At 37.7% G+C, this 27,734-nt stretch overlaps 1 protein-coding gene across 2 annotated transcripts in view; it reads right to left on the bottom strand.

Moving 5' to 3' along the window:
- Positions 1-26,514, bottom strand: part of LOC585756 (sulfate transporter) — a 29,514-nt gene extending 3,000 nt beyond the window's left edge. The window contains exons 1-15 of one of the 2 annotated variants that reach the window (XM_030973277.1): positions 26,447-26,514; positions 17,038-17,343; positions 14,204-14,320; positions 11,816-11,926; positions 10,499-10,740; positions 8,543-8,707; positions 6,996-7,148; positions 4,632-4,714; positions 3,491-3,647; positions 2,988-3,101; positions 2,626-2,703; positions 2,310-2,405; positions 1,705-1,881; positions 1,140-1,313; positions 305-476 (exon numbers count right to left, since the gene is read on the bottom strand). In XM_030973277.1, coding sequence (XP_030829137.1) covers positions 305-476; positions 1,140-1,313; positions 1,705-1,881; positions 2,310-2,405; positions 2,626-2,703; positions 2,988-3,101; positions 3,491-3,647; positions 4,632-4,714; positions 6,996-7,148; positions 8,543-8,707; positions 10,499-10,740; positions 11,816-11,926; positions 14,204-14,320; positions 17,038-17,302 — 2,104 coding nt within the window. In that variant the 5' untranslated portion in view covers positions 17,303-17,343; positions 26,447-26,514. Of the gene's footprint in view, positions 1-304; positions 477-1,139; positions 1,314-1,704; positions 1,882-2,309; positions 2,406-2,625; positions 2,704-2,987; positions 3,102-3,490; positions 3,648-4,631; positions 4,715-6,995; positions 7,149-8,542; positions 8,708-10,498; positions 10,741-11,815; positions 11,927-14,203; positions 14,321-17,037; positions 17,344-17,936; positions 18,051-26,446 lie in introns of those variants that run through there. The other variant, XM_030973276.1, reaches the window with a different exon arrangement.
- Between the last annotated feature and the right edge of the window lie 1,220 nt (positions 26,515-27,734).

Raw genomic sequence — 27,734 nt, 5'->3', positions numbered from 1 at the left:
GAAATATTTGAATTAAATGCTGGTCGTATACGGAGGATATTTACATTTCTAGTTTAATGACTTTACCCAAGTCATCATTTGTCGCGTAATAATGCTTTATTATTGTGGTTACAGAATCGTATCGAATGTTTTTCATTAATATGTTTTGATAAAGATATAGAATCTTAAGGGACACGTTACAGACTAACAGGTAATAGCTAAATTCATCATCGAAAATATTCATTAGAATAAACCAGGGAAACGAAAGATAATCGTAGGATAATATAAAAGAAGTAAAGTCACAAATTTATCTCCCGGTATTTACCTGCGCATGAGCAGAAGACCGTTTCTACGCCAATCCTGCCGTAGTCCCTGACGAGAGCAAGTAAAGTATTGACGCCAGTGATATCGATGAATCCAAAGTGACTGCAGTCAATGAGGATGGAGTGGAGTTCATCCTTAGAAAGATCCATCTCCTTCATCGCCATACTAGATTCCTGTTAACAACAATAATGATGAATAAGCCATTTAGACAAACTATAGCGGATAAAACCATTTTGTATAGTCATTCAGCGGAAACTGGCGTGATGCCAGTGCAACATCCATGCGAGAACAACTTAATCTCCCAACTCTTGAAGAAAGAAGAACACGGGCACGATTGTCAATGTTCTACAAGATAGCAAATAACAAAATAGCGGTACCAAAACCGGATCACATCAAACCGAGCGAGCGAACTACAAGGAGGAGTCAACAACAACGATATATGAGACAAGGCTCTTCAATGGACACTTACAAATTTAGTTATTTCCCCAGGACACCTAAGGACTGGGACGAGCTACCTCATCATCGTCGAACTGCCTTCTTTGGAGCAGTTTAAGGTGGCTCTTGAAACAATTTAGTTCACTGTTTAGGAACTGTACCGCATAGAGCTGTATATAACAACTCTATACTTTTCCCTCATCTAGATCATGATAAGGCGTTGATGAGTATTAACATAGAAGTAGAAGAAGTAGAAACATTACATGACTTGTGATGACATTCATTGTGCGTAAAGACAAGAAAAGAATTAGTAGAAAGCCAATTATCAAGCTTTAATGCATGAGGAATAATTTGCAAAGAAGATCGTCGTATTTTCTCGTAAGAGAATGAAGATGACGTACCATTTTCTCATCGGTGTTCTTTTCCATAGCAGCCTGTGCCTTACGAATTTCAGCCAACCGTATTACAGGGTTGATTCCAGTGGCTCGTAAGACCCGCTGTCTAAACTGCTGGGCGTTGGCATAATACAGCGATGTTTGCATCTTAAAAATCACCATCCCCGGTTTGACTTTTACCTAATTTGAAAAATAATTTTGCAGATAAAATATATTGTCTTCTATGGATTATACATAATAAAAAATAAGCTAAATGTGAACTTTCAAAGGTGAATGTATTTATTTGGCCTTTATCGGAATTTTCAGGCCAAAATTTGTAACCCCTCAATTTAGAATATAAATACATTTGTGCATTATTAAAATAATATAATTCACCGCATTAATGTACATTAGTTATGAAACTGAATTATTTTAATTTTATTAGGCAGTTAGGTGGATGTACGAGAAAGAATTAGAGTATATGCATGAAGTAGTTTTTTCAACCAATTATTTTTTCAACCAATGCACAAATCACAAAGCCCTTTACAATAATTATTGACAGCGTCCTAAATCAAGCAAGTGATGCTCTTACCGATTTGTACGTTTTGACATCGCGATAGAGCTCGGTGTCGACCAGATGCCCTTGCTCGCTATAGTTGGGAAGCTGAGTCCTTGCGATCACGGTGAAGAGACCGTAGACGACTCCGACACCGAGACCAAGATCCACACCGAGAATGAACACCGACAAGAACGTCACAACAAAGATCGACTAGGATTAAAACAGGACTACAATTATATTAGGGTATATACATGCAACGTGGGAATTTTTACAGTGGATATCATAGCCCTATCAAAAACACAATGATACTTTTTAAAGATTATTTTTGTGTTTATCGAAAGGATTGTATTTTGAAAAAATATGACGTTTGATTTACATTTAAATTTGTTAGCGTATATAATTATACTTCTATTTCGTATGCCAATCCTCAGGGCTTTACTTAATGCATTTTTACTGGCAACGCGGTCTGATCTACTAAAACCAAAGTTTGCTATGGAGAGTCCATGGAAAATATATTAGATTTTGTTAAACTTGTGACCTCAGACTAAACGACGAAGGGAACGCCTGAGTTGTCTAAAATATCTATCCTTATAACTAAAGAATATATTATTACCTTACCATGAAAGAGTTTCACTTACACAGTCCACTTTGGATGTCTTGAACAACCCTCGAATCTCTGTGATCTGGAAAGCGATTCTTCGTAATGCGTAAATGATGATTGCAGCCAGTACAGACTATTGTTTAAAACAAAAAATAAACATTAAAATGAATTGTAGAAATAACTGTTAGTAAGTCTTAACTATATCACTTAGTGAATATGTATTTACCATCCTTATAAATAAAAATTTCCTTACGTTCATTTACAATCATTTTCTAATACGACCATACTGTAAATCGTGATCCTTTTACCCATGCAAATGTGTTAGAGCAGGTAAGGTGACTGAGAGAACTTACCTTTGGTAACGGTTCAAAGAGGGGTCCGATGAAGAGAAGAACAAACATGAGGATGATGGATGAAATCAACATAGAAACCTGGCGATAGAAAGCGAAAACGTGTCAAGAATATTCGATGTCGAGGCATTTATAATAGTGCTTTAACTCTGTTCAATAAAAAAAAAGACTAAATCAAATGAAATATCAATTGACTTACATTTTCTGTTAAAAATTGCAGCACACCTTTGAGTTACAATCATTTCTCTCATTATCAGGAAAACACATCAAAACAAGGCTTTCATCTGAGTCAACATATTTTTTTTTAGTACAGTTTCACTTTTGGAATAAACCAGACTGATCATTAAATTATTAAACGTATTCACCTGTGTTTTTCCTCCTGCGCCATCTATGAGAGCTACCCTCGCCAGAGCTGAGGCGGACACGAAGCACAGAAAAAAGGACGACGTGGCATTCGACGCACCGTAACCAAGCAGTTCCTTCAAATAGATAAAATGGGAAGAGAGAACTGAGAATTACGGTTTTTATTCTCTACTTTTTCTTTTACAGTGTCATATATTAAATTGTGTCATAAAAACTGATAATCAAATGATTGACGTAATATTAAAGAGCAAATTCAACCATAAGCCTACAAAATACTTATTTGATCATCTGATTAGCTATTGAACAGTTGATCACATGACCGAGGAGAACAACGGCGCCATACGTGTAATAAGTATGCACGTCTGCTAAAAACGTCTGCTAAGTGGATGGTCCCAAAACTTCTATTAAAAAATGCCTTGGCCTTTAAAACAGATTAATGAGAAGAGTACATCTTAAGAAGAACAATTACAAGTCTGGAAGTCAAATTATTTCCTATTAATCCTACTTGATTCGCATCAATTTCGTAGTCGTTCTTGCTAGCGAATATTTTGGCGAGGGAGACGGACACTGCAAATCCCACGATTGCTATGGAGATGGCATCTCCTATTAGATCACTGACTCTCACTCCCGATGGCAGAGATGGGACTGTAGGCTTAGGGAATCTAAAATGTGAGGACAAAAAAGTAATGGTAGCGTTTTTTCAAAAGCAACTTAGTATGACTACAATTATGACTATACAGCTCCCTATAAAGACAATGTCGGTCATGTGGGAGGTTGGAAAATTATGAGTTTCACGAGACAGACGACCCATGAGATTTTTTTGTATTTTTTTATATTTTATTTTCTTCTGCATTCATGTAAGTACAGAGTTATTCGATAACAATAATAATTTAAAGTATGATAAGTATTTTTCTGTCAAGGAATCATAAATAAGCAAATATATATATAACAATTGTTATTTTAAAAAACGAAATGTTAAGCTGTCATAAATACTAAATTTCCTCAAACATTATAGAGGTATTTGCGGAAGAAGGACTGTCATTGTAAGCAGATTGCTTGGTAATAAGACAGCCCCAGACAAAACTCATAAAATAGATTAACACAATTATAAAGGACAACGGATAGGTAATTTAAAATTAAGGTAACCTCTTTTAGATCACCCATTACCATTTTTTTTTTTTTTTAATTAAAAACAAAAAACAAAAAACGAAGGGAGGGGGGTTTTCATTCAAAATACATACATAACAAAAACTGAAGGGGAGGGTTTAACCCCCCCCCCCCCCTCCCCTGCGTACGCGCCTGTATGGATCTATGGGCAATAAGTAATTTCGGGTTTACTAGATGAAAATTTGAGGAAGAGTGAATGGCTTCATTCATAGTGTAAAAGTTTTAAAATGAAAGAGGGAACATATTATTCAAATATTTAAACATGATTTAAATCCCACGAGATTGACAATCTCTCGAGCTTTCTTACTTTTCTAAGGGCTCACGATACCAACATTATCAGTCTCGTGGGCTGTCTGTCGACTTTTTAATAACTGTCTTTTTTATGGCGACAAAATTAACTGAAAGAATAAAATTAATTAGATAATTACAAAATCTTAATTTATTCATAAGTTTCATAAGTGATTCATATCTTAGCTTACCCCGTAGGGACATCTCCAATAATGTCAACGCCATATTTGTCCCCGACATTTACGAGGTAGGATATGAGAATTGTGATGATCACCTAAAGATACAAAACAGAAATATGCTCAATAAAAATGACGTGATGACAATAAAAAAGTCTTTGATGTAAACCTGTATCAAATATATGATGCAAAATCAAATATGACAAATATTAAGTTGAATATTAAGTAAAATATTTAGTTAAATTAATGAAAAACTACAATGTATACCTTTTGACGTAAATATTGTTCATAGCATTGGACAAAAATATTAAATCGGTAAAAGGGATATCGTAACAACAATAAATAGACCTATTATTATTTATTATCATTAAAAACAAATTTTAGTTGCATTTAAGAACAGGGTCGGCAATGGCACAAGAATAAATTCCATATATTGTAGACAAGCACGTTGTTTGCGTGGGCTTTTAAAGGGGAATCGAACCTTATCAGTAAAGTACTCTAAAGGAAAACCAGAAGGAAAACAGAAATTCAGAGAAACAGACTGGTGAACGTTTGAATGAAATCGGACAAAAAATGACAAAGGGAATGAATTTGAGAAAGTTGTAATCACTAGCATAGGTATTGGCTCTTCAAATTGGCCGAATAGTTAATGTCTCTGTGATGTAGTCGCAGACAACTTTCTCAATTTCAGTTATGTATGACTCAGGAGGGAAATTTATCTTTAGAGGACCTATAATGATATAATATCCATAACATATCTTGAGCAGTGCCCCAAAGGAGAAGGTACCTAGGAGAAAAACTTACATGAGTAAATCATTTTTTTTTTTGGGGGGGGGGGGTACACGACAAACGTTAGAGTTATCCGCGAGTACGTCACAAGCCACTGACCAAACTGGAAATTTGAGATTCACATAGGCTTTGTGACTTTATGATTTAGTTAAATATAACTTTCTTATCATTGGACCAATATTATTTCAAACTTTGGGCATTCTGCTTATCTTATTTTTCTGCTTTCATACAAATGAATTTATTACAAGAGTTGGATTGCACTTTAAAGTAAAATCGAGTAAAATGCACTTGAAAATAAAAAATACGTTACAAAGGTGAATCTTTCGGTCAATATTGACCAGTTAAAGCATTTTACTATCAAGATGAATTCAACAGGTCTGGAGATGTTTGGCCAATTAAATCTACCCTCGAAATTTGGAGTGGCACCCCAATCTGACAAATGAAAGGGAATTGTCAACAGTGAATAATCATGGCATGTAGGGCACGAAAATGGCGGTTACATGAACTGTTTCATCCTTTATAAAACATTGATAAGGGGACATAGATTTCTATGTATAAAGGGTAAAGCAAGAGATCAATATTTGATTCCTTTCAGATTGAAGAGGGAAAAAAAAGAATTTCAAGTGCACGGGGGTAAATAACATTCACGTTTTAAACTATATCAAAGCGCCATATACCAAAACCACATGAAATGTATACATACAAGCAAAATGTATTAGAATTTCTTTTAATGCTAAAGAAGAACAAGAACGCTGACAGGACGGTAATAATTGATAAATTATGCATTGCAGCTTTTTTAATTTTCAACTTCTAAAGCATGAACATTCTGTATTTTTCAATGTTTGAGGGCCAATACCCAACCCTAACAAAAAAAATTATGTGATCCATGCAAGCAAATGTATTAAAAATTGCTTTCAACGTGATGTGAAGAACATGCGCACTGACAGAACAATAATAAATGATCTTTTTAAGTATTTCAATGTTCAACTACTAAACCATGAAATAAATAAATATTTTTATGAACATGCACTGTCACATGACGGTAAAAATTGATAAAGGATGTTTTTCATCTTCTAAAACATGAACATTTCATATACAAAGTATGTAATCCATGCAAGCAAATGTATTAAAAATTGTTTTTAACGTGATGTGAAGAATATGCATTCTGCCTTTTCGATTTCAGCACTCTAGTTTCGGCGAAGGTTCAAGGAGGAAACATGAATGAGTTTTGTAGTTTTCATTTCAAATAAGTCTTTGTCATCAATCAATAAGTTGCACTGTGCAGGTATGTTTTCATTACGTGACGGATTAAAAAGTGTTTGTTGAAACGCAATTAATAACGCTTCGGGAAGCAAGGAGAAATGTTATGTACAAAATGATCGTACATGATGATTATGACATTCCGTATCAATGAATTATTGTTGCATCCATAATCAGTGCACCGAATGGATTTTCCCTCTAATACTCGGAACATAAAAAAGTACATCCGTTGCGAAGCATATGCATTAGAATACATCCTTTCATAGAAGGATAAGCAACAACAAAAAAACTGTAAGAGGACCATTGATTAAAAAAAATGAATAAACTTACGACAAAGAGCTCCCAGGGAATTGGTATTTTAAGCTGCTTTTTATACCTCTCAGACAGGTACTTGCCGGGGGCTAGAATCAGAAAAGTGAGCACTCCGAAAAGAAGAGTTGCCACGTTCGTCTTAGGAATGTTGATAAAGATATCACGCCAAGTCTGCATGTGACATAATGGATAAAAACTGGCATGTCATGTATGCATTGCTTAGCTTTATGAATGATACAACTGAAACTAGAAACTAGAATCAGAAAAGTGAGCACTCCGAAAAGAAGAGTTGCCACGTTCGTCTTAGGAAGGTTGATAAAGATATCACGCCAAGTCTGCATGTGACATAAAGGATAAAAACTGGCATGTCATGTATGCATTGCTTAGCTTTATGAATGATACAACTGAAACTAGAAACTAGAATCAGAAAAGTGAGCACTCCGAAAAGAAGAGTTGCCACGTTCGTCTTAGGAAGGTTGATAAAGATATCACGCCAAGTCTGCATGTGACATAAAGGATAAAAACTGGCATGTCATGTATGCATTGCTTAGCTTTATGAATGATACAACTGAAAGCAGGCGCGGATCCAGGGGGGGGGGGGGGCCAAGCGGGACCTCTCAGATAGGTACTTGCCGGGGGCTAGAATCAGAAAAGTGAGCACTCCGAAAAGAAGAGTTGCCACGTTCGTCTTAGGAAGGTTGATAAAGATATCACGCCAAGTCTGCATGTGACATAAAGGATAAAAACTGGCATGTCATGTATGCATTGCTTAGCTTTATGAATGATACAACTGAAATCAGGCGCGGATCCAGGGGGGCCAAGCGGGTTGGTCCCCCCCCCCCCCCCCGCAAAAAAAAAGGAGAGAGAGAGAAGGAAGAAGGGAAAGGGAAAGAGGAGAGAAAGGGAAAGAAAGAAGAGGAAGACGAAAAGAAAAGAGGGAAGAAGTAGATCGGGGGGGGGGGCAAAAGGACTTGCCTCCCAGGCTGTTGCCCCCCCCCCCCAAAAAAAAAAAAAAAATAAATAAATAAATAAATAAAAAAAAATAAAAAAATAAAAGATAAGGAAGGAAAGGGAAAGAAAAAAGTAAAAGAGGAGATACAGGGAAGGAAAAAAGAGGAAGAAGAAAAGAAAAAAAAGGGGACAACGACACAACAAATCGTCTTCTTTCTCTAATGATTTAATGAAACGTAAGCTTCCGCTTAGCGCGGGAGGGGGAAAACTAAATTCAGACGAGGATTATTTTTTGGGAACGGTACAACAAATCGTCTTCTTTCTCTAATAATTTATTGAAATGTCAAAGCTACCGCGTTTTCCCTCCCTGCACCCACCCACCCCCAATTACGTCACTGCTGGTCACCATTACGTACCAATATTTGGCTCGCATAATTTCAAATTTGGGCCCCCCCCCCCCCCCCGTAAGAAATCCTGGATCCGCGCCTGACTGTAATTAATATAATAGAATGATTATATTCCTTATAATTTACCATGGTTACCAATTATGTGGCTTCCCTGGGCAGATAAAATACAATTATCGTTATAAAATGTTCATCTTATTTTCAACTTACATAGATAAGACTCAAGGGACCAGCATAACGAGGGAGAACCAGACCAAATAATGGCGCCACCTGACTTGTGATCACGTGACATGCTGCTCCCGTGGTGAATGCCCGAACGAGTGGCTGAGCGAGGTACGTGGTGACGAAACCAAGACGACATATAGCCATGAATATCTAGAGTAAGTGAAGAGACATTAAATGTTACTATGTCACCAATTTATACAAATATTCAACTTTTCTTTCCTTTTGTCTTCCCTAACTTCATAAATTTGAGATGCGTATTGATATTCAACTAAACACATCACTTAACTATTTATTATAATGGATTGTGAAATTGATATAAAATATGGCCGAAAGTCTTGTACATACATGTTAAGAATAAAAAGAAAAGAAAAGGTTGTTCTATTCTCCGATCCCTCAAATAATAATTATAATAATAATAATAATAATCTTTTAAGTCCACTCCAAATTTGTTTAGTTAAACCGAAGGATGCAAATGTAATTAATCTTAATCCTTCAACCAGTATTATTATTAACTCTTTAAAACGCTACTCGGTAATGATTGCTTTATACTAATGGTTCATTTTTTATCAAGACTATGACCCATATTCTGATAGCCAGATGTGTTTCTGGTAATAGTGGTGGTGTATTGAGGTCATTTAAACCCATGATTAGCGTTAGTCTAGACGTAACTTAAAGTGCGGATTCATAGAAAATCACAAATATGGCAAATAGCGTATTACTAGAAACTGGTAAGCTAACAGATGGCCATCGTGCAAGTTTTAGTTCAACTACATATCGGGTGATTTATAAAAATACAAATAAAACAACCTCTATAGCATCTGGGATATGCGAGAGATTCGCCGGAAAAATAACGATGTTTTAATGCCGTCACAATATGAACCAACCCTGCCCAAGCAGACGACACCCCATAAAGAATGAACATAATTGCAATGCTTTTATTTCTCAAATTATAATGAGTTTAGTGTATATAAATGTGATGGAATTTTACATCATTCAAAAAGGGATATGACCCCCATTCTGAAAACTAAATTCTTTTGTTTGTAAATACACAGGATAGGGGGTAATGAACAATCAAAGAAACCACACTTTCAAATTAAAAAACCTCCGGAATGATAGCATGGACCAATTTTGTTCCCTCTTGAAACGCCGAACATGCCGCGGTGTATGCAGCTGAAAATACAATGGCGTCCTATTTTGTTTACAAGCGACAGATTCCTTCTCCTTCTTTTTTCCTTGCATTTTTCATCCAAATAATACCATGCACGGGGTTTAGAGTGAGGCAATAGATTAAACATTTCGCCTGAGGGTATTGAAGTAAGAGAAATAACTGAAGAAAAGATGACAAAACAGGCAGTGAAATTGTGTGAGATGTCATGAGACATCGTCTGCTTGTGCACATCATGTTCAACATGTGACGTCATATCTCAGCAGCGACCGGAGAGCTTTTCAGGTGCTATGTCGGGGCTGTATCTAAGCGTTTTGTAATTGTTAATAATCATTACTTTGAATGTTGTCTAAGCATTGGCTTTTGATAACCTTGGCCAACCAAAGTGTCACCTTTGCAATAATGACATTAAAGTTAGTTTTTTAAATCAATGAATCTTCTCTTTAAAGGTAGGCGTTACTACTGCAGCTAGAAGGGATTAGACCACACAGCGAGCCAACGAGGTCACTGTGACAGGTGGCTATCTCATTAACTCAGCTCTCATTTAACAAAAGAAAAAGAGGATCATGGGGGACCAACAGGCACCAATTTGGGAAGTTTTCTATATAGAGGGAGCAAGTAGCTACAAGTAGGACAGTGTGCCTTTAAACCAGCGATTGGAATATGGGCTAATTCATCATGGTGAATAATACCCAAAGTTCACGACGAAAAGCGCCTTAAAATATGTTCACGATATAGCTACTTTTCAATGCTAAATTTCGCATTAGCACACCCACCTGTATCAAACCGACCATAAGACACAGTGTGGTATGAAGCTGAATTCTCTCGTCACAGATTGGTCCACACGGCGCAGGCGTAGTAGCATTGATCATAGATGTGGGAGTGGTGGGATAGGGGGAGGATGGTGATATGGTTGTGATTGGTTCGATTGTTGATGGAAGATCAGTGGGTGGATACCTTTCAGCTAGTATCTTCTCGATGGCATCGCCACAAAGAATACTGATGACACCAAACGTACCTGAATGAAGAAATTACAGGCGTTGACCAGACTTTTATTTACATTTAGAAATATTTAGAGAGCTGATTTGGATATTTCAAGGGATGAGTCTACTTGCAATATTAGAAAATATATAATCAATCATAAAAATTATGAAATATATGTATCATAATCATGGAATATATCTTGATAAAAAAATTCATATACTTTGAGCAAATCGAAGATTGTTTTAGATTAATTTTGTAGGTGTTTTTTCATTGTGCAAATACCCCCGGACATCTACCCCCCCCCCAATCCAACTATCCCCTTCCAACTACCCCCAGCCAACTACCCCACCCTGAAAACTACCCCAACTACCTTAATTTGCTTGGGGGTAGATGTCCGGGGGGGGGGTAGTTGGAGGGGAGTTAGTTGTCCAGGGGGAGGGGTAGTTGGATGGGGTAAGATGTCCGGGGGTTGATGTCCGGGGAGGGGGTAGTTGACTGGGGGTAGATGTCCGGGGGTAGTTAGCTAGGTGGTAGTTAGCTATACCCATGCTTTATTACAGGGTTTTTGTTTTGAACAAATTCGACAAAATATCCCTTCAAATTTATTACATTTGTGGGTAAAGTCATTATTACATTTGTGGGTGATTCAAAATATCACTTCAAATTTATTACATTTGTGGGTAAAGTCATTATTACATTTGTGGGTGATTCAAAATTATTACATTTGTGGGTAAAGTGGTTATTACATTTTGTGGGTGAAATTATTACATTTGTGGGTAAAGTGTTATTACATTTTGTGGGTGTTGTTACATTTGTGGGTAAAGTGTTATTACATTTGTGGGCGTTATTACATTTGTGGGCGTTATTACATTTGTGGGTGTAACAGGGGAAGAGAGAGAGAGAGAGAGAGAAAGAGAGAGAGAGAGGGGCAAGAGGGAGAGGAATGGAAACAGACACACACACAGAGGGGAGAGGGGGCGAGAGATGGAGATCGCGAAGGAAGATTGGGGTGAAGGATACATTACACGCATGTGCAATGCCTGTGTGTTTGTCTCAGAATTAAAGGTGAGAGGTGTCATTAAGACACATCTGAGAAGTACTTATCTTACCTACTGACGTATGTCTGGATGAGCCCATGAAGAAGAAGGCTAGAGGTGCAAAGAATGCTGTATACAGACCATACACCGGATGTAAGACAGCCAACAGGGCAAACGCCATACCTGTATACAGTCATTAATCAAAGAGGAAAATGTTCATCAAAGCTGGGTAATTCATCTTTCATGATTTAGTTCTACAAGTAATGTTGGTCACGACACTTATCGCTTCGTCATTTATATTTTTTGATGAATTTCGTTTCAATTCCGCTTGAAAGATTCTATTCTCAAGAACTCTCCGCAATCTAGGCCTTAGTGAGAATACAATAACTTATTTAATTTAACCCTACTACCAATAACCAATGCTTTATCTCTTTTTAGGAAAAATGACATTTCCATATGTTTTGTACACAAATCACGAGAATGAGCGATTTTCGGGCTGGCATGCAAAAACAAAAGGTAACGTGACTTTGTAACTGTACGTCCAATTGTCAAATTAAAAAAAAAGAAAAAGATGCCCAAGACTCGAAAGAAAAAAGTTGGCGAGCGGCGGGGCGCTATACACATGCGTTCCCGAACATTCAGAAATATCGTGGGGGGGGGGGGGGGGCATTATGGCCCCCGGCCTTATTAGGGTTAATTGCATACAAATAATCTTGGTTCCAGGCTTCCTTAAATGTTGTTATCTCCAAAGCTGTCTTCAATCATATAGCATGACACAATCTCTTATTTTGATTACATTATTAGGCCTATGGTACTGACGCAGCACAAATAAGGGATATTAGCAAAATATCTTATTAACCATTATGTTGGCACTGATTATAAACATGGGTGGTTTTTTTTCTTCACTTTTTGGTATATGACGTCACTCATACGTGGTGCGTCAAAGGTCAAAGTCACTGACGCAACCCTACGTCAGCAAATGGCGCTACGTATACAAAAGGTATTAAACTGCCCTGACGCATGGCTTCATTAGTAATGGCGAAGTACCAAGGATATTAACCGAAATATTCTGTTAAAGATTGAAATGTATATACCTGTTATCTCGACGCGCTGATTATACGACTTTTCACCTCGATATGTCGATTGTAATCTCTTTTTTTTTTGTCACGACAAAGGAATTATTTTTTATTACCCCTGTGCCGGCGCTTTTTCCTTTGGCGAACATCAAAATATATTTCGTGTTTTTGGGGTGTTTTTTTTTTACATTTAATCCTTCATGCACGCCAATTACGTGGACACGCCTTAGTACAACCTTTGCTCCATAGAATGAATTTGTATTAGAGAGAGAGAGGGAGAGAGAGAAAATCAAATTTCTTAAGATGATTAATCAAAGTCACAGGGCCGCGTTTCAAAAAACTTGTTATCAATAACAAGTAACAATAACTGTGGCATTTGCTTGGCTGAGAGCAAATTTGCCAAAGAGATTTATCATTTGTTATTGATAACAAGTAGTTATGAAACAGGGCCCTGGTATGATATAACATACGAACAACACGTCATGTCATTATTTTATCTGCCAAGAAAGAAATATAAAGGATTCAGAATGTGCGGCGCAGACTTGTATCTATAGCCTTTGTGGGACATTCTTTGTCCCCCATACAAGATCTGAATTTCAAATCTATTTTCACTTCACTCCAGAAAGATAGGTGTGAAGAGTGTACGTGCCAATGTTGTCAACAAAACTTCAACGAATAAAGATGGAAGTGAATCGCAGGGGGGGGGGGTGGTTTGGGGTTAAACCCCCCCCCCCCTTGAGTTTTTTTATGTGTATGTTTTGTGTATGATTTTTGTGAAAACCCCCCCCCCCTTTTGATTTTTTTGTAATAAAAAAAATAAATAATAATTAAATAAATTACGTTTCATGTAAATTTCATGGGGCATATATGGAAGAGTTTAGGGCCATTTAGGGGTCCATTTCAGAGTTTACGCCGTTTAGGGGTCCATTTTAGAGTTTACGCCATTTTGGGGTCCATTTTAGAGTTTACGCCATTTAGGGGTCCATTTTAGTTTCTTACGCCATTTAGGGGTGAGATTTACAGAACCGTACGCCAATAAGGGGCGAAATTTTTTCTACACTGATTATGCCATTTAGGGTCCATTTTTGAGGTGCTGTGACGAGCACGCATACCACTTTGGTATGCGAGTGATTCAAATGTCATCGTCATATTGAAGATTACATTAACAATCACTCCATTGTATCGGTGCCACTTTAATTGGCACGTACGCCCTAGTTGCCCCCTTTAATTGGCACATACGTCCTAGCTGCCCCCCTTTAATTGGCACGTACGCCCTAGTTGCCACCTTCAATTGGCACATAGGGCGTATCCACTGCCTGAAAGTGGCTACGACACTGCACCCCGTCCTAACTTGTTTGACAGCCTGTAACAGGTGTTAACTTACTCTGTGGTATGTTGACAATGCCCACTGTGATACCTGCCATCAAATCTCCGACTGCATTGTTCCTTAGGTTATACTGACGAAGCCAGTCAAATGCAGGGAAGATGTAGACGATTAGACCTACACAGAAATCAGAAAATATAGGTGAGGTTAACAGATGCTAAAAAAATATATATACACCTTTTATCGAAAGCTAAAAAGCTACTATATATGCCTGCCCATAATTGTAGTTATGTATTCATTGTACAGTTGAAGCAAGGAGAAATCCTTGTTTGAAGGTTGTAAACCACTTCCGGAATAAGTTTTATGTCTTTATATTCAAACAACACTTTACAATTAAAGTAACAGTTGAATTTTTTAACAAGATATTCAATGTTTAACAAATCAAGAGGGTAACATCTGTGTTTTACAAAAAATTGATAAACAGTGGACAGAATCCCCTTTTGGATGAGGAATGGGCGGAATGCATTTCGCCCGTAGACTCAAATGCAATTTGTAATTACAGTTTATATACCTCAAAACGTGCATGAAGACCGTACGGTATGCAGGCTCAGTCCTTTGCTGGTTATGCCATGCCCTTTAAAATATCTAAATACATTATTCTAAATAGTAGCGTATCCAACATAATTCATGTTTATGTTTTAGTCAGTAAAATACATACATTTTTCACAAATTTCACATTTGGCTGTAATGTATATCTTCAGGGCTCCCGGGGCCCATCAGGTGTTCCCAAATGATGTAAGATTGTGTGAATTAATAAGTACATATAGTATAACAAAAATTATAAATATATCATCTCACTATAGTTTTATGCTCTTGAATCACATGTTATATTTGGGCCTTCAAAGTCAGATTTTGAGGCACTCATACCCACAATGCAGGCGCGTACGCAGGGAGGGGGGGGGGGTGTTTTGGGGGTTAGCCCCCCCTCCCCCCCCCCCCCCCACTGAGCGCAATATTGGTCGGTGCGAATTTCACATTTTCAAACACCCCCCTTGAAACAATCCTGCGTACGCCACTGCCACAATGTATATCATTGTAATTATATTGATACCAAAGTGGAGATTTGCTTTGCTATGCTCCTGTTACCCTAGAAAATACTTTAAAGCAGTTCTCTTGACTGTTTTGGGTAGCTGATCCACTGGGTTATTTTAGAGCAACTTGCGGGCCCCTGTTGTCTTCTGTGGGTTTTCACCTATACCATATTTTAATGTATTGTTCATTGTCGGTTTTCGACAACGAACGAACATTTTCATCCGAAATATTTGCTCTGAGATGCATAAAAACAATGGTGGGCCCCAAAAACATAAAGTTTGGGCACTTTGGGCACATTTTATTAAAAGAGCAGTTGTTGCCATCGTTTTCCTCAAAATTTTACTTATGAATCCGCATAAGAAAATGGAGGAACACCATTTTCCTGTTTATGTAACTATTGATGGGTTGATGCAGGCGCGTATACAGGGAGGGGGGATTCGGGGGGTTAAACCCCCCCCCTTTGGTATTTTTCTGTGTGTAAAACCCCCTACCCCACAACCCCCCTAACCCCCCCCCCCCCTTTTTAATTTTTTTTTTTTTAATTTATAAAAAAAAAAAAAAAAAAAAAAAAAAAAAATTCCCATGCATGGGAATTTCCCATGCATGGAAATTTCCCATGCATGCATGCATGGAAATTTCCCATGCATGGGAATTTTTTAGGTCAGCCATGGCTGACCTAAAAAAGCTGACCTTACCCCCCCCAATGGAGCAAAATGTCAAATTTTCAAATTTCGAGACCAAAAAAAAAAAAAAAGTGTCCTCTTACCCCCCCCCCCCAACGGAGCAAAATGTCAAATTTTCAAATTTCGAGACCAAAAAAAAAAAAAAAAGTGTCCTCTTACCCCCCCCCCCCCTTATTCAGCGGTCGACTGAGTCGTTGCGATTTTTTTGGGACCAAAAACAAACAAACCCTCCCCCCCCCCCCCTTGAAGAAATCCTGCGTACGCGCCTGGGTTGATGGCCTGCAGCATGATTTCATAACATCGTTCTGGCCTGCCTGGAGAATTAAGAACCCCTCTCTAGACGTAAACACCTCGGAACCCAGCGCTGCCTTTCCTATAACATCCCCTATTTTTCTATCAGTCACACCAACAGACCGACCAGGCGCGGATCCAGGATTTCTTAGGGGAGGGGGCCCAACTTTTTTTTTTTTTTGCTCCCGAAAATTTGAAAAACGCGTCGGCCAAAAATTCGCTCAGTGGGGGGGGGGGGGGGGGGGAGGGGGGGGGTAGTGAGCACATTTTTTTTTTTGGTCCTCAAAAAAAATTCAATTTGCACCCCCCCCCCCCCCTTGAGCGCCAGGGGGGGGGGGGCCCAACCCCCCAAAAAGGTAAAAATCACGTGATTTTACATGATTTTTTTCTCAAGGGGGGGGGGGCCGGGCCCCCCGGGCCCCCCCCTGGATCCGCCACTGAGACCGACTACACACTGAACAACAGCAAAAAGCTGCCGCCAAAAACCCTAAAATCGGTCGGATCGAGTCGGATTGAGGTATTAACAGTTTCTAGAAACACCACGGCAAAGGCAAGCTCGTATGTAATATTCTCCGGTGCCGATTACATCGTCCTACCTTTAATGCAAAACATTCTATTTGAAATCAGCTCAGTTCTCTTTGTTTTCTTTTTATTTGAAGCTGAGTGTGATTTTTCCGAAAAAAATATTCATATTCAGACTCATTTTCACCATCTGTCCAGTACCAGCAAATGAAATTAGAATGCTAATTTAGATTCTGCACATATTTTCCAAATAATATATTCACAAAAATCATACGATCTGTTTTTCTAAAATTCAACATCTCTTACCTAGAAACTGGTCTACTCCACACCGACATCGTTTTAGCTTACGCTGTACGAATTCCCTCGGGCTCACTTTATCCTTCCGTTGGTATCCATGTTGGTCATGAAATTCCGACATCGAATAACAACCGCGGTCGATGACCACGCGATGTGTTACTCCATTGTCGTCGACATCCAAATCCTTCCTCCTCCGTCCTACGCCGTTGACGCTACCGTGGCCATTCTGACCTTCATCGTCACCGTTGATCACGTCGAGTTGGTCTTCGTCCATCGCGACGTAGAGATTGTTTGTGTGCTGATAAAGACGATGACCTGTATTTAGAAAAAATTGGAGTTTGTAATAATAGTTTTTAGTTGAATTATGAGTGTATATCATGAAATTATAAAAATTAAACGATAAGGCCAAATCAAGTTTCAATACATTTGAGAATAATAGAATGAGAATATAAAATGATAACATTTAGAAAGAAAAACAACACGAGACAATAATCTATCATTTCTATCATGTTCTTCAAAACTTGTCTTTTTCTTAACTTTAGTAACCAGAAATGTGAAGAATAAAAAGTTTCCCTTCATCCGAATAGCTACCGAGATGGTCGAAATAAAAACATTAACAGAAACAAATCCTAAAAGCTTTAACGGCCAAACTTTTTTTTTCTTCTTCAATTTGGTCAAAGCATTTCCTTTGCAAACAGATAAAACAGAGATAAGAAACCATTATCACTCCACTCATAAGGACAGAAGAAGGCGCAAAGTCCACTCACGGTTAAGAAACTAAAACCAATTACATTCTCCAACAGATTATTAAGTACGCCTACTCATAAGCTACGGGCCTACTAACAAAACCATCAACAAAAATTGCAGTTGCACTATCTACAATGATATAGGTATCGGATCCGTCCTACCTCTATTGGTATCTGACTTCGGAGGAAAATTTCCTGCTCTTCCTGTCGACGGACTCCTAGGCATTGTGGATATTTATGGATATTCACAAAATTACCAGCAAAAAAAAAAAAAAACGTTGCACGCGGAACTATTCACCGAGCCGCTCGAGTATATGGTTGCTCAAGTTTACAATGGACTTTGATTACCCGCATATTCGATGCTGAAGAGGCTTTGAATAAAACCTTGAATCCTCGTAGCAAAATGTGCTTTTTCATATCGTTATTGTAATTGATTGTATTTGTGGCAATGGTATAATTTTGTTGTGAATTATTTTGCCATGCTTGTGCAATATTCATCAAATGATACGAGGATACTCATTGCATGTTTATTTTAATATTGGATACAAAAACAGAATCCTTGAATAAAAAGCATTATGGTTATCAGGCTAATTCATCTATATCTTTGTGCCTTAGCGATATGCGTGTGTCAAATGAATTTAAACCCATCGTAGATATGCTTTGCGTTTTTCAGTTATTTCGGGCTTTCACAAAACTTATACTCAATGGCGAATCTAAAATCAATTTAAACAGCCTGTCTCGTTAGATAATTTGTTTCTCATAAATGAAATTGATTTGTCAACTGCTATAATTTAGCATAAATAAAAATACAACTGTTCACTTCTCATCTATTTTTCACCAAATATAATTGTTACCTTCTCAGCTATGATTTTCCCTCATTGAAGAGTAACAGTTTTGCTATTGAGTTAAAAAGTCTTTCCAACTAAAGCTTGGTGTATTATACGTGTACAACTCCAACTGGTACGTCACACTGTGAAGAAAATGGCTTCGCCCATGTCATGCTAAAGGCATCAAAATCATGATGCCAAGAATGTCTTCATTTATATATCTCTTGTACACTTTCGTAAGAGATATTGTACATCGATGGGCAGGAATACATCGCATTTTTTTCCAGAATACCTATATACAGTTCTTTGGGGTGAGGTTTCCTTTAAACAAGGGATGCAGAGCAACCCTAGATGGAAAAATATAATTTTAAAGCCTGTCTGCACTAGTTTCGCCAGGAGGGATTAGACCTCTCTGCGAGGTCACTGACAGGTGAATATCTCATCAAACCAGCTCTCAATAAAATAAGAAGAAGGGATCATGGGGGACCAACGGGTACCGCTCAGGCATTGTTTGATATGTAGAGGGCGCAAGTAGCTACTAGTAGTGCAGTTTGCTTGCTTTTATATTAGAAGAAAAATATTGAGCGGGTATATTGGCATTAATATTGGTTACTGAAATGAGAAGAAAAAAAAAACGATTTCTCTACTTAACAATTTGCTCTTGCTAACAAAAGCACAATATACTTTTATGGACTCTTCGATTTAGCCTTTGCAAGCTGGGTGCGAGTTGTTGACAAGACGTTCTGCAAACCCTGGTGCTCAGTCATTCGTGGGAACGAAGATATGAATGGGGTTTCATATTAAACAAATTCCTTTTAAAAGGAATCACAGATTTTATGTCTTTTCAAGGAGTTGCATAAATGTGGTCCTTTTCTGCCTTGATACGCACTCTGTATGAGTGAGCCATTGTGATTAGTAATATACGAGTAAATACAATCATTATAACAGCTTAAAGGAAACCTCACCCCGGGGAATCAATTTAGTTATTCCGAGAGATTGTATTCTTGCCCATTAATATACGAGATTCCCCACGACATTGTATTATAGAAGTATGAAGCAAGAATAGACGACAGTACTATGTAAAGTCGTTTATATGTATTCAACTGTGTATGGATGCTTCATTCCCTGGTGTGTGTGGCGTTAAAGTAGATATTCATTGATTTTAGAAACTAACTTTATTTTCATTATTGCAAAGTTGAAACTTTGATTCGACAAGGTTATCAAAATTCAATGCTTGGAAACATTCGAAGTAATGATTATTATAAATTTCAAAACGCTTAAATACAGCCCCGGCATAGCACCTGAAGAGCTCTCCGAACGCTGCTGAGATGTGTGAGATCACAGTATGGACATGACTTGCACAAGCAGACGATGCCCCATGACATCTCACACATTTTCAGTGCCTGTGTTTTCATCTTCTCTTGAGTTCTTTCTCTTACTTCACTACCGTCAAGCTAAATGTATAATCTATTGCCTCACTCTAAACCACGCGCATGGTTTTATTTTGATGACAAATGCAGCGATACAAAAATAAAGGAATTTGTCGCTTGTAAACAAAATAAGACACCATTGTATATTCAGCTGCACACACCGGGGTATGTTCGGCGTTTCATAAGGGAACAAATGCCGTCCTTAATATCATTCCGGGGGGTTTTCAATTTGAAAGTCTGGTTTCTTTGATTGTTAATTAACCCCTATCCTGTGTATTTACAAGCAAAAGATTTTAGTTATCAGAATCGGATCATATCCCCTTTTGAATGGTTTGACATGCCATTACATATATATACACTAAACTCATTATAATTTGAGAAATAATAGCTTTGCAATTACGTTCATTCTCTATGGGATGTCGTCTGCTTGGACAGTGTTGGTCCATAAAGTGACGTCATTAAAACATCGTTATTTTTCCGGCGAATCTCTCGTATATCCCAGCTGCTATGGAGGTGGTTGTATTTGTATTTTTATAAATCACCCGAAATGTAGTTGACCTATAACTTGTACGATGGCCATCTGTTAGCTTACCAGTTTCTAGTGATACATTAGTTGACATATTTGTGATTTTCTTTGAATTTCACCTTTAAAGCATTTCAGTCACCTATACTATTATAATTTGTACTACAATTGCTAGAACGCAAATTGCATAACTAATTTGGTGCTCTTCTGCGGTGAAGGTTTCTCATAAATGAAATTGATTTGTCAACTGCTATAATTTAGTATTTTTAAATAAATAAAAATACAATTGTTCTCTTCTTATATTTTGTTCACGAAATATAATTTTACTTCCTCAGCTATAATTTTCCCTCATCGAAGAGTAACGTCTTTATAAAAAGCTAGCAGACCACCACCCCATGTCATGCTAAAAGGCATCCCATCATGCCAAGAACATCTTCATTTATATATCTCGTGTACACTTTCGTAAGGAATATGGTACATCAAAGGGCAGGAATACATCTCATTTTCAAAATACCTACACTTGTTCTTTGGGTGATGTTTCCTTTAAACTAGGGATACAGAGCAACCCTAGATGGGAAATATGATTCCAAGTTTCCTTCTATATAAGAAGACAAATATTGAGCGGGTAAATTTGAATTAATATTGGTTACTGAAATGGAAAAAACGATTTCTATACTTTACAATTTGCTCTTGCTAATAAAAGCACAATTTATTTTTATATTGACCCTTCGATTTAGTCCATGCAAACTTGGTTTAAAATGTTGACAAAACGTTTTTGCCAACCCTGGTGCTCAGTCATCCGTGGGAACAAAGATAGGAACGAGGTATACATTTAGACATTATCCCCTTAAAAGGAATTCAATTTCAAAATCGCAGAATGTTATAACGTCTGTTGACAAGAAGTTTCCAAAATTTGGTATAAACTTTTCTGATACGCACTCTGTATGAGTGGACCATTGTGATTAGCAATGAGGGTATAACATGATATTAAAGAAGCTTTAAAGGGGTTTTAAAATTGTGCTTAAGTGTGATACCCGCATCAGATTACTGGTTGTTTGTAATATGACCAAGCATGTCCATTTTCAAGAACTCTTCTGTTGTTGAGTGTTTGGGTTGATCTCAACTCACTTTGGGCCTCGTTATTATCAAGAGGATAGGTAAACTTTAAACTGAATATAACTGAACTTTGGATTAAAATGGAGGTTTTAAATATTGTATGCTTTCTTACAATACACAGACACATCAAACATAACATTTATACAGATTCACGATTCACGATATTTTAGAGAACGTAAATATTTGAGGAAATGTCTGAGTTAATATTTCATTAATATTATAAGCTTCGTTGAATGTCCTCGTAGACCTGTAAGTATGAAATATGGTTGAAACGGGTTGGTCTCCTTAAAGACCCTGTCGAAGGTGAAAAGCGAAATACATGAATTGCATATCACCGGGAAGCTTATAAGTCGTAGAATACAATAATATCAATATTATTTTAGTTACTGTCAGAGGAGTAACAGCTCTCTGAAAACTCAAAATCTAAAGCTTAGAAAATCGCTTGTTGTCCACCTAAAAATTACCGACTTGATGACATAGCCTTATATGGAGTACGCATATTCACAATGATTTTGCATTAGTTAAGCACGGCTCATCACCTCGGCTCTATATAGGCGAGCCGATTGGATCCACACGTTATGCTACGGTCACAGACGCGTACGCAGGGGGAAGGGGGTTTAGGGGTTAACCCCCCCCCCCCCTTGAACTTTTTTATGTGTATGCTTTGGAGGAACCCCCACCCCCACACTTTTTTTTGTAAAGAAAAAAAGAAGAAAGCGGTAATTGATGACCCAAACAGTCCGACCCTACCCCCCCCCCCCTCCCCCAAGGCCGATCGACCAAATTTTCAATTTTTTTTGGGAAAAAAAAATGTCCTTTTTTTTCTCTTACTCCCCTCCCCCCCCCCCCCCCCGCTTTTTTAGTGGCTGGCTGGGTCGTTGCGAAATTTTCGGCGTGGTTTTAATCCCCCCCCCCCCTTGAAAAAATCCTGCGTACGCGCCTGTACGGTCACAAAGGTTCGTACGAACGAATCTCCCTTTTTTCCATTGTCTTCCCGAATTTCCATTGTCTTAAAATCGTTCGTACGGCGTTCGTAGCAGTTCGTAATGGCATTTGTGACCGAGGCGTTACGTCGTAACCTAACTGCTGGAAAATTGTACCCTGTTGACTCATAACTTGGAGTGGTACGGAAAATGAGGTTTTAATTTCCTTTCGTGCAATACTGAAAGGGAAAAATATGTTTTATTCCTACATAATTTGTCCTACGTTCGTTCAGCTTTCCATTGAATCAGATATAAAGTTGTATTTTCATCGGATAAGGTCTTTAACTATAAAAAATAAATTCTGTAGAGAGAATACAACTTTTTTAAAGTAAACCCAATCCTTTGTCACCCATAGTAGGTACGAACTATTAAAAAAACGCTAAGCATCAGAATTTCAGGACAAAATAAACAAACAAGTAAAATATATTTTGAAAAAATAAAGACACTACAAACGACGGAGAATCATCTTCTTACAAACTAATTGATAATGCACGGATCTATTTTCTCAAATTGAACTTCACAAAACGAAAAGTAATTGACAATTTTATTTGAAAAATACAATGCGCGACAAGACATTCGGGGACTTTTGAAAGATTAAAGTAGGACCTACCTAAATGGTTCTGGATCCTGAAAGGAGCAACTCTTCCAAAACACAAGTTTACTTAGGAATAAATCAGCAATGAAACATATCGCATGTTCTATTCTAATAGTGGGTCAGCAATATAAGAATTCGAGGTGACTCGAGGACGAAATTAAGAACAGTATAGACTTGAGTCCCACTGAATTCCCAGACTTATTACCTCGAGAGATAGATAATGATTATTGTCTTTCCATTGTTATATAGTAGTGTTATCTGAAATAGACAGCATTGTCTCTATGTTTTAATTGAGCGGTGTTAACTAAGATATAGACAAGTCATGTACTTATGTTGGCTTTATGTTAATTATTGCACAATGTTATCTGACATAGACAAACTAGACAAGTCATGTACTTCTTTTGTCTTTATGTTAGTTATCGCACAATGTTATCTGAGAGAGACATTAGGTATTTTCTCTAAGTGTATATTTGTATTTCATGTAATTTCTGGAAACAAAGAAGTTATTCGCATTTAGACTTGTATTACATCATTTGTTATATTTCTATTATTTTTTTTTTAAATAAAAGTTCTAGAGTATCTATATAGGAACAGAATATGTTGGCTCTAGGCCCCGGTGTCCAGGGAGCGGAGCCCCCGGAAGCTTAAGTGTTTTAGGCATTTAATTATGGTCAGCTGAGCAACCAGGGGCCCGCCTTAAGGCCCTTAGTAGGGGTACAGGGGCCAGAGCCCCCGGAAGCTCAGGGAAAATCATGCCATTTCAGCAACATTTGTAAATAAGTCACTGGTATCGAATTAGAAATAACCCACGTTTTCATTTTATCGGGTAGGGGGGGGGGGGGGGGTAACTGCCCCAAGCCCGAGTGAGTGAGCATAGTGAACGAGTGGGGTGAAGGTAACGAAAATGACTACCCTCACAGGTTTTTAAGTTTTGTTGTATTACAAAATTATATTCCTAGGGTATGAAAACAAACAATATACTTTTTTTACACTTTACCTTTCTACAATAATTTATTTACTCGTACATTTTGAAGGATATTATGCGAGGGAGCATAGCTCCCGAGCTAGAAGATTTTTGTATTTGTATTTGTCTAAACGCCGCACTCTTGGGTCCTCCAAAGCCTAATAGCAGTTTTTAGTCAGTATTTGCTGTACATTATTTTTTTTGCACTTTTTCCAAATTTTCAGGGGGGGGGGGGCAATAAAATCGAGGGGGACGTGTCCCCCCGTCCCCCCCGGGATGGCCGCCCCTGGTCTATAGGTACGAACGTCAATTCTTGAAAAAGGGCCTAGCGCAAATTTTCGGGATTATCCGAAAATCGACTTTCGACGGCAAACTTGAGTGAAATCTACTCATACAAATGAGTGCATATACAGAGTATGTGTATGACGACTCTGAGCGCAGCGGTTATTATATTTACGGTCTATTATTCACTGCCTACAATGGCATAAATTCTAGTTCTATTTAATTGAATAATCAGTTGGCGTAATGGGCCATTTTCGTATATGTAATCAGATTGAATGCTCATGAATTTTAATGCTTATGAATTTTAAGCCAATAAAGAACATAAAATGAAAAATAATTCTTTGTTAAGTTCCTCATTACAAAATATTTCATTCACCTGTTACGAATAAATGTATTTCAATAGTCAGAATGCAAATTACATACATTAGTTTTTGCTAGGTAGGACAAACGTTATGGCTTGCTCTACCTAACAGCACGGCATGTGTGCAATTCGTATTATGACTATTGAAATACAATTTTTCGTGAATGAAATTATTTGTAATGAGGAACGTAACAAAGATTTATGTATTAATTTTGATTACATTACGAAAATGGCGGTAATGGAAGTACGTACCATGTGCATTGGGCTAAAATAACTTTTACATTTATATCTCGATGTTGGTACCGTATATTTGTATGTAGACTATCTGTATTGAAGGCGTCGAAATAGACCGGTTTACCAACATGTTCGAATGTTATGCATACTCTTTGAACAAAAGTAGTTCTTGACAATCTGAAAGCTTGTCCTAGACATACTCGACATAGCAACAGGTGATGTATGCAGACTGGATTCTAAATATTGTAGTTTATTCATGGATAACAGGTTAATTGTAAAACTCGTCGCTATGCATGTGGCCAGGAAAGAAACGTCCATATTACTTTGAATATGTTAGTAAACCGGCCTATTGCAGGCCTATTCCACTGTGAGAAAAGGCCCGATTTTATGTGAATCATGGTGACGTCATACCAGTCGGACGACTGGACACTGACTGGTAGCCGATCGAGGTCAGACTGGACGACTTAAAACAAACACAATATCCAAATAAATATTTACATGAGCATTTGGAACGTCAGTCCGAGACGGTTCACTATGTGACACTTAATTTCTAATCAGTGGCAGATTCATTAGGATACAGGAGCACTTTGATTCCTCTCTAAACCCCTATTCCCTTAACATATCGCTGTGCCAATAAAACAAAATCAGTATAATGCCCCGTTGCCGACGGGTGTTATTTCGATTACGTTATTACATGTGCACATCACGAGCCTTTAAAGCCCCACTGTCCTACTTGTAGCTACTTGCTCCCTCTATATAGAAAACTTCCCCAATCGGTGCCTGTTGGTCCCCCATGATCATCTTTTTCTTATGTTAGTTGAGAACTTAGTTAATGAGATAGCCACCTGTCAGTGACCTCGCTGTGTGGTCTAATCCCTTCTGGCCTTGTAGAAGTGACGGTCTTTAAAACAGTCATCCTAAACACACTAAGAGCTTCTTTTTTTCTTCACTTTTTAACGATATCATAGTTCATATTTCATATATTTCATTTTATTTCTACTTTCACAAATATTTTGTACATAGGATTTAAAAAAAGAAAGGAGCACGCACAGCAGATTATCAATATAACAAACATAATTTGAATTTTAATACCTGAATGCTTTAATTACTTTGTGAGTTGGTCTAGCAGAACGTTCACTTGGTCAGTTCTCTGTCTTCGCCCACAAACTGGCTCAGGCGGATCCCGGTTTGAAACTGAGTCACGTATTTTGGATGGTGACGTTTAAGATCGGCTCCAGACGTAAATAATCAAGCATAAATACGCACAAGTCATTGACGCAGTCCTCCTTACGTCAGGCATTAATTATTGACGCCTCTCACGGATTTGTAATGTGACAGAAAATTTTAAAAAACTTACCAATATCATTTCATAAAGACTTTTCCCCGGTCTCAATACGAGACCAATAGATCTACAAGTGAACAGATAGTTCACGAATATTATCATATCGTAGACAGAAAATCGATCGCTCAGAAAGAATTGAAAGACGTGAGTACATAGTTTTATTTAGCCTTGAGATGGAGCTCTCCATAGTTTGATGAAATGGTATCATCGATTGCCTTTGTGACCGACGAGGTCATTCAGCTGTATCGTACAATATTGTACATACACTGTCGCTCATATAGTTGGAATATTTTTGTTTTACCCCCAATATTTATGGAATTATTTTTAAAATGATTTATTCATAATAGATCTAGATAATAGTATACATTCTCAGATTTTATTGAATAATAATTTGCCAGTGTTTGTTTTGCGTGACTGTTAAAACATGTGTATGCTACTATGCTTATCAACTAGGGGACCTAGTACCAACTACCTCATAACAGCAAATCAGAAAGCTATTTAAATTGCTGAATATGGGTCGCTGTCTACGTTGACTGTACTTAAAAGCATGTTTTTTTTTATCTAAAACGTAACCTAATGGTCCAAAGTTGTGTTTGAAAAAAAATGACCAAATGATGATTTTCTCTTTGTTCAAATCACACCAAACTTAAACCCGATCGAGAATATGCCAGAGAAATCATAGGTCGGCGTAAAGGTCGGCGTAGTGGCCGTCTGAACGCCGTCCATTATGCAGGCTTAGAAATGCAGATGACCTCTTCGGCATATCCTCAATCGGTTTTAAGTTTTGTGTAAACGATTTGAAGAAAGAGAAAAATCATCATATTAGTTAATTTTTTTTTCAAACTCGACTTTGGACTGTTAGGTTACGTTTTAGTACGGTACATTTAGTACAGTCACCGCAGACATATTCAGCAATTTGAATAGCTTTCCGATTTGTTTTATGAGGGAGCCAGGTTTTGTGTAAACACTCAAATACAATAATATAAAATCGTATAAGGCAGCGGAATGACCCCGTATGTCACAAAGGCAGTCCATGATATCCTGTGATCAAACTGTGGAGAGCTCTAACTCAAGGCCAAATACAACAATGTAATCACGTCTTTTAAAAGCCGTTGACTACTGAATTAGGTAGTTCCCATAGACTTAACACAGGGATCACCAGGTTCCCGTAAGCAATGGGTTAATTCTTTCTGGGCTTTCGATTCCGTCTACGATGTCATAATATTCGCAAACTATATGTTCACTGGTAGATCTATCGATCTCGTATTAAGACCGGGGAAAGTCTTATGGGCTGATATTGGTA

Source organism: Strongylocentrotus purpuratus, unplaced genomic scaffold (genome assembly GCF_000002235.5).
Source record: "Strongylocentrotus purpuratus isolate Spur 01 unplaced genomic scaffold, Spur_5.0 spur5_scaffold_6, whole genome shotgun sequence".
In the NCBI taxonomy this organism is placed as follows: Eukaryota; Metazoa; Echinodermata; class Echinoidea; order Camarodonta; family Strongylocentrotidae; genus Strongylocentrotus; species Strongylocentrotus purpuratus.
This window is presented reverse-complemented; position numbering and strand designations above follow the sequence as displayed.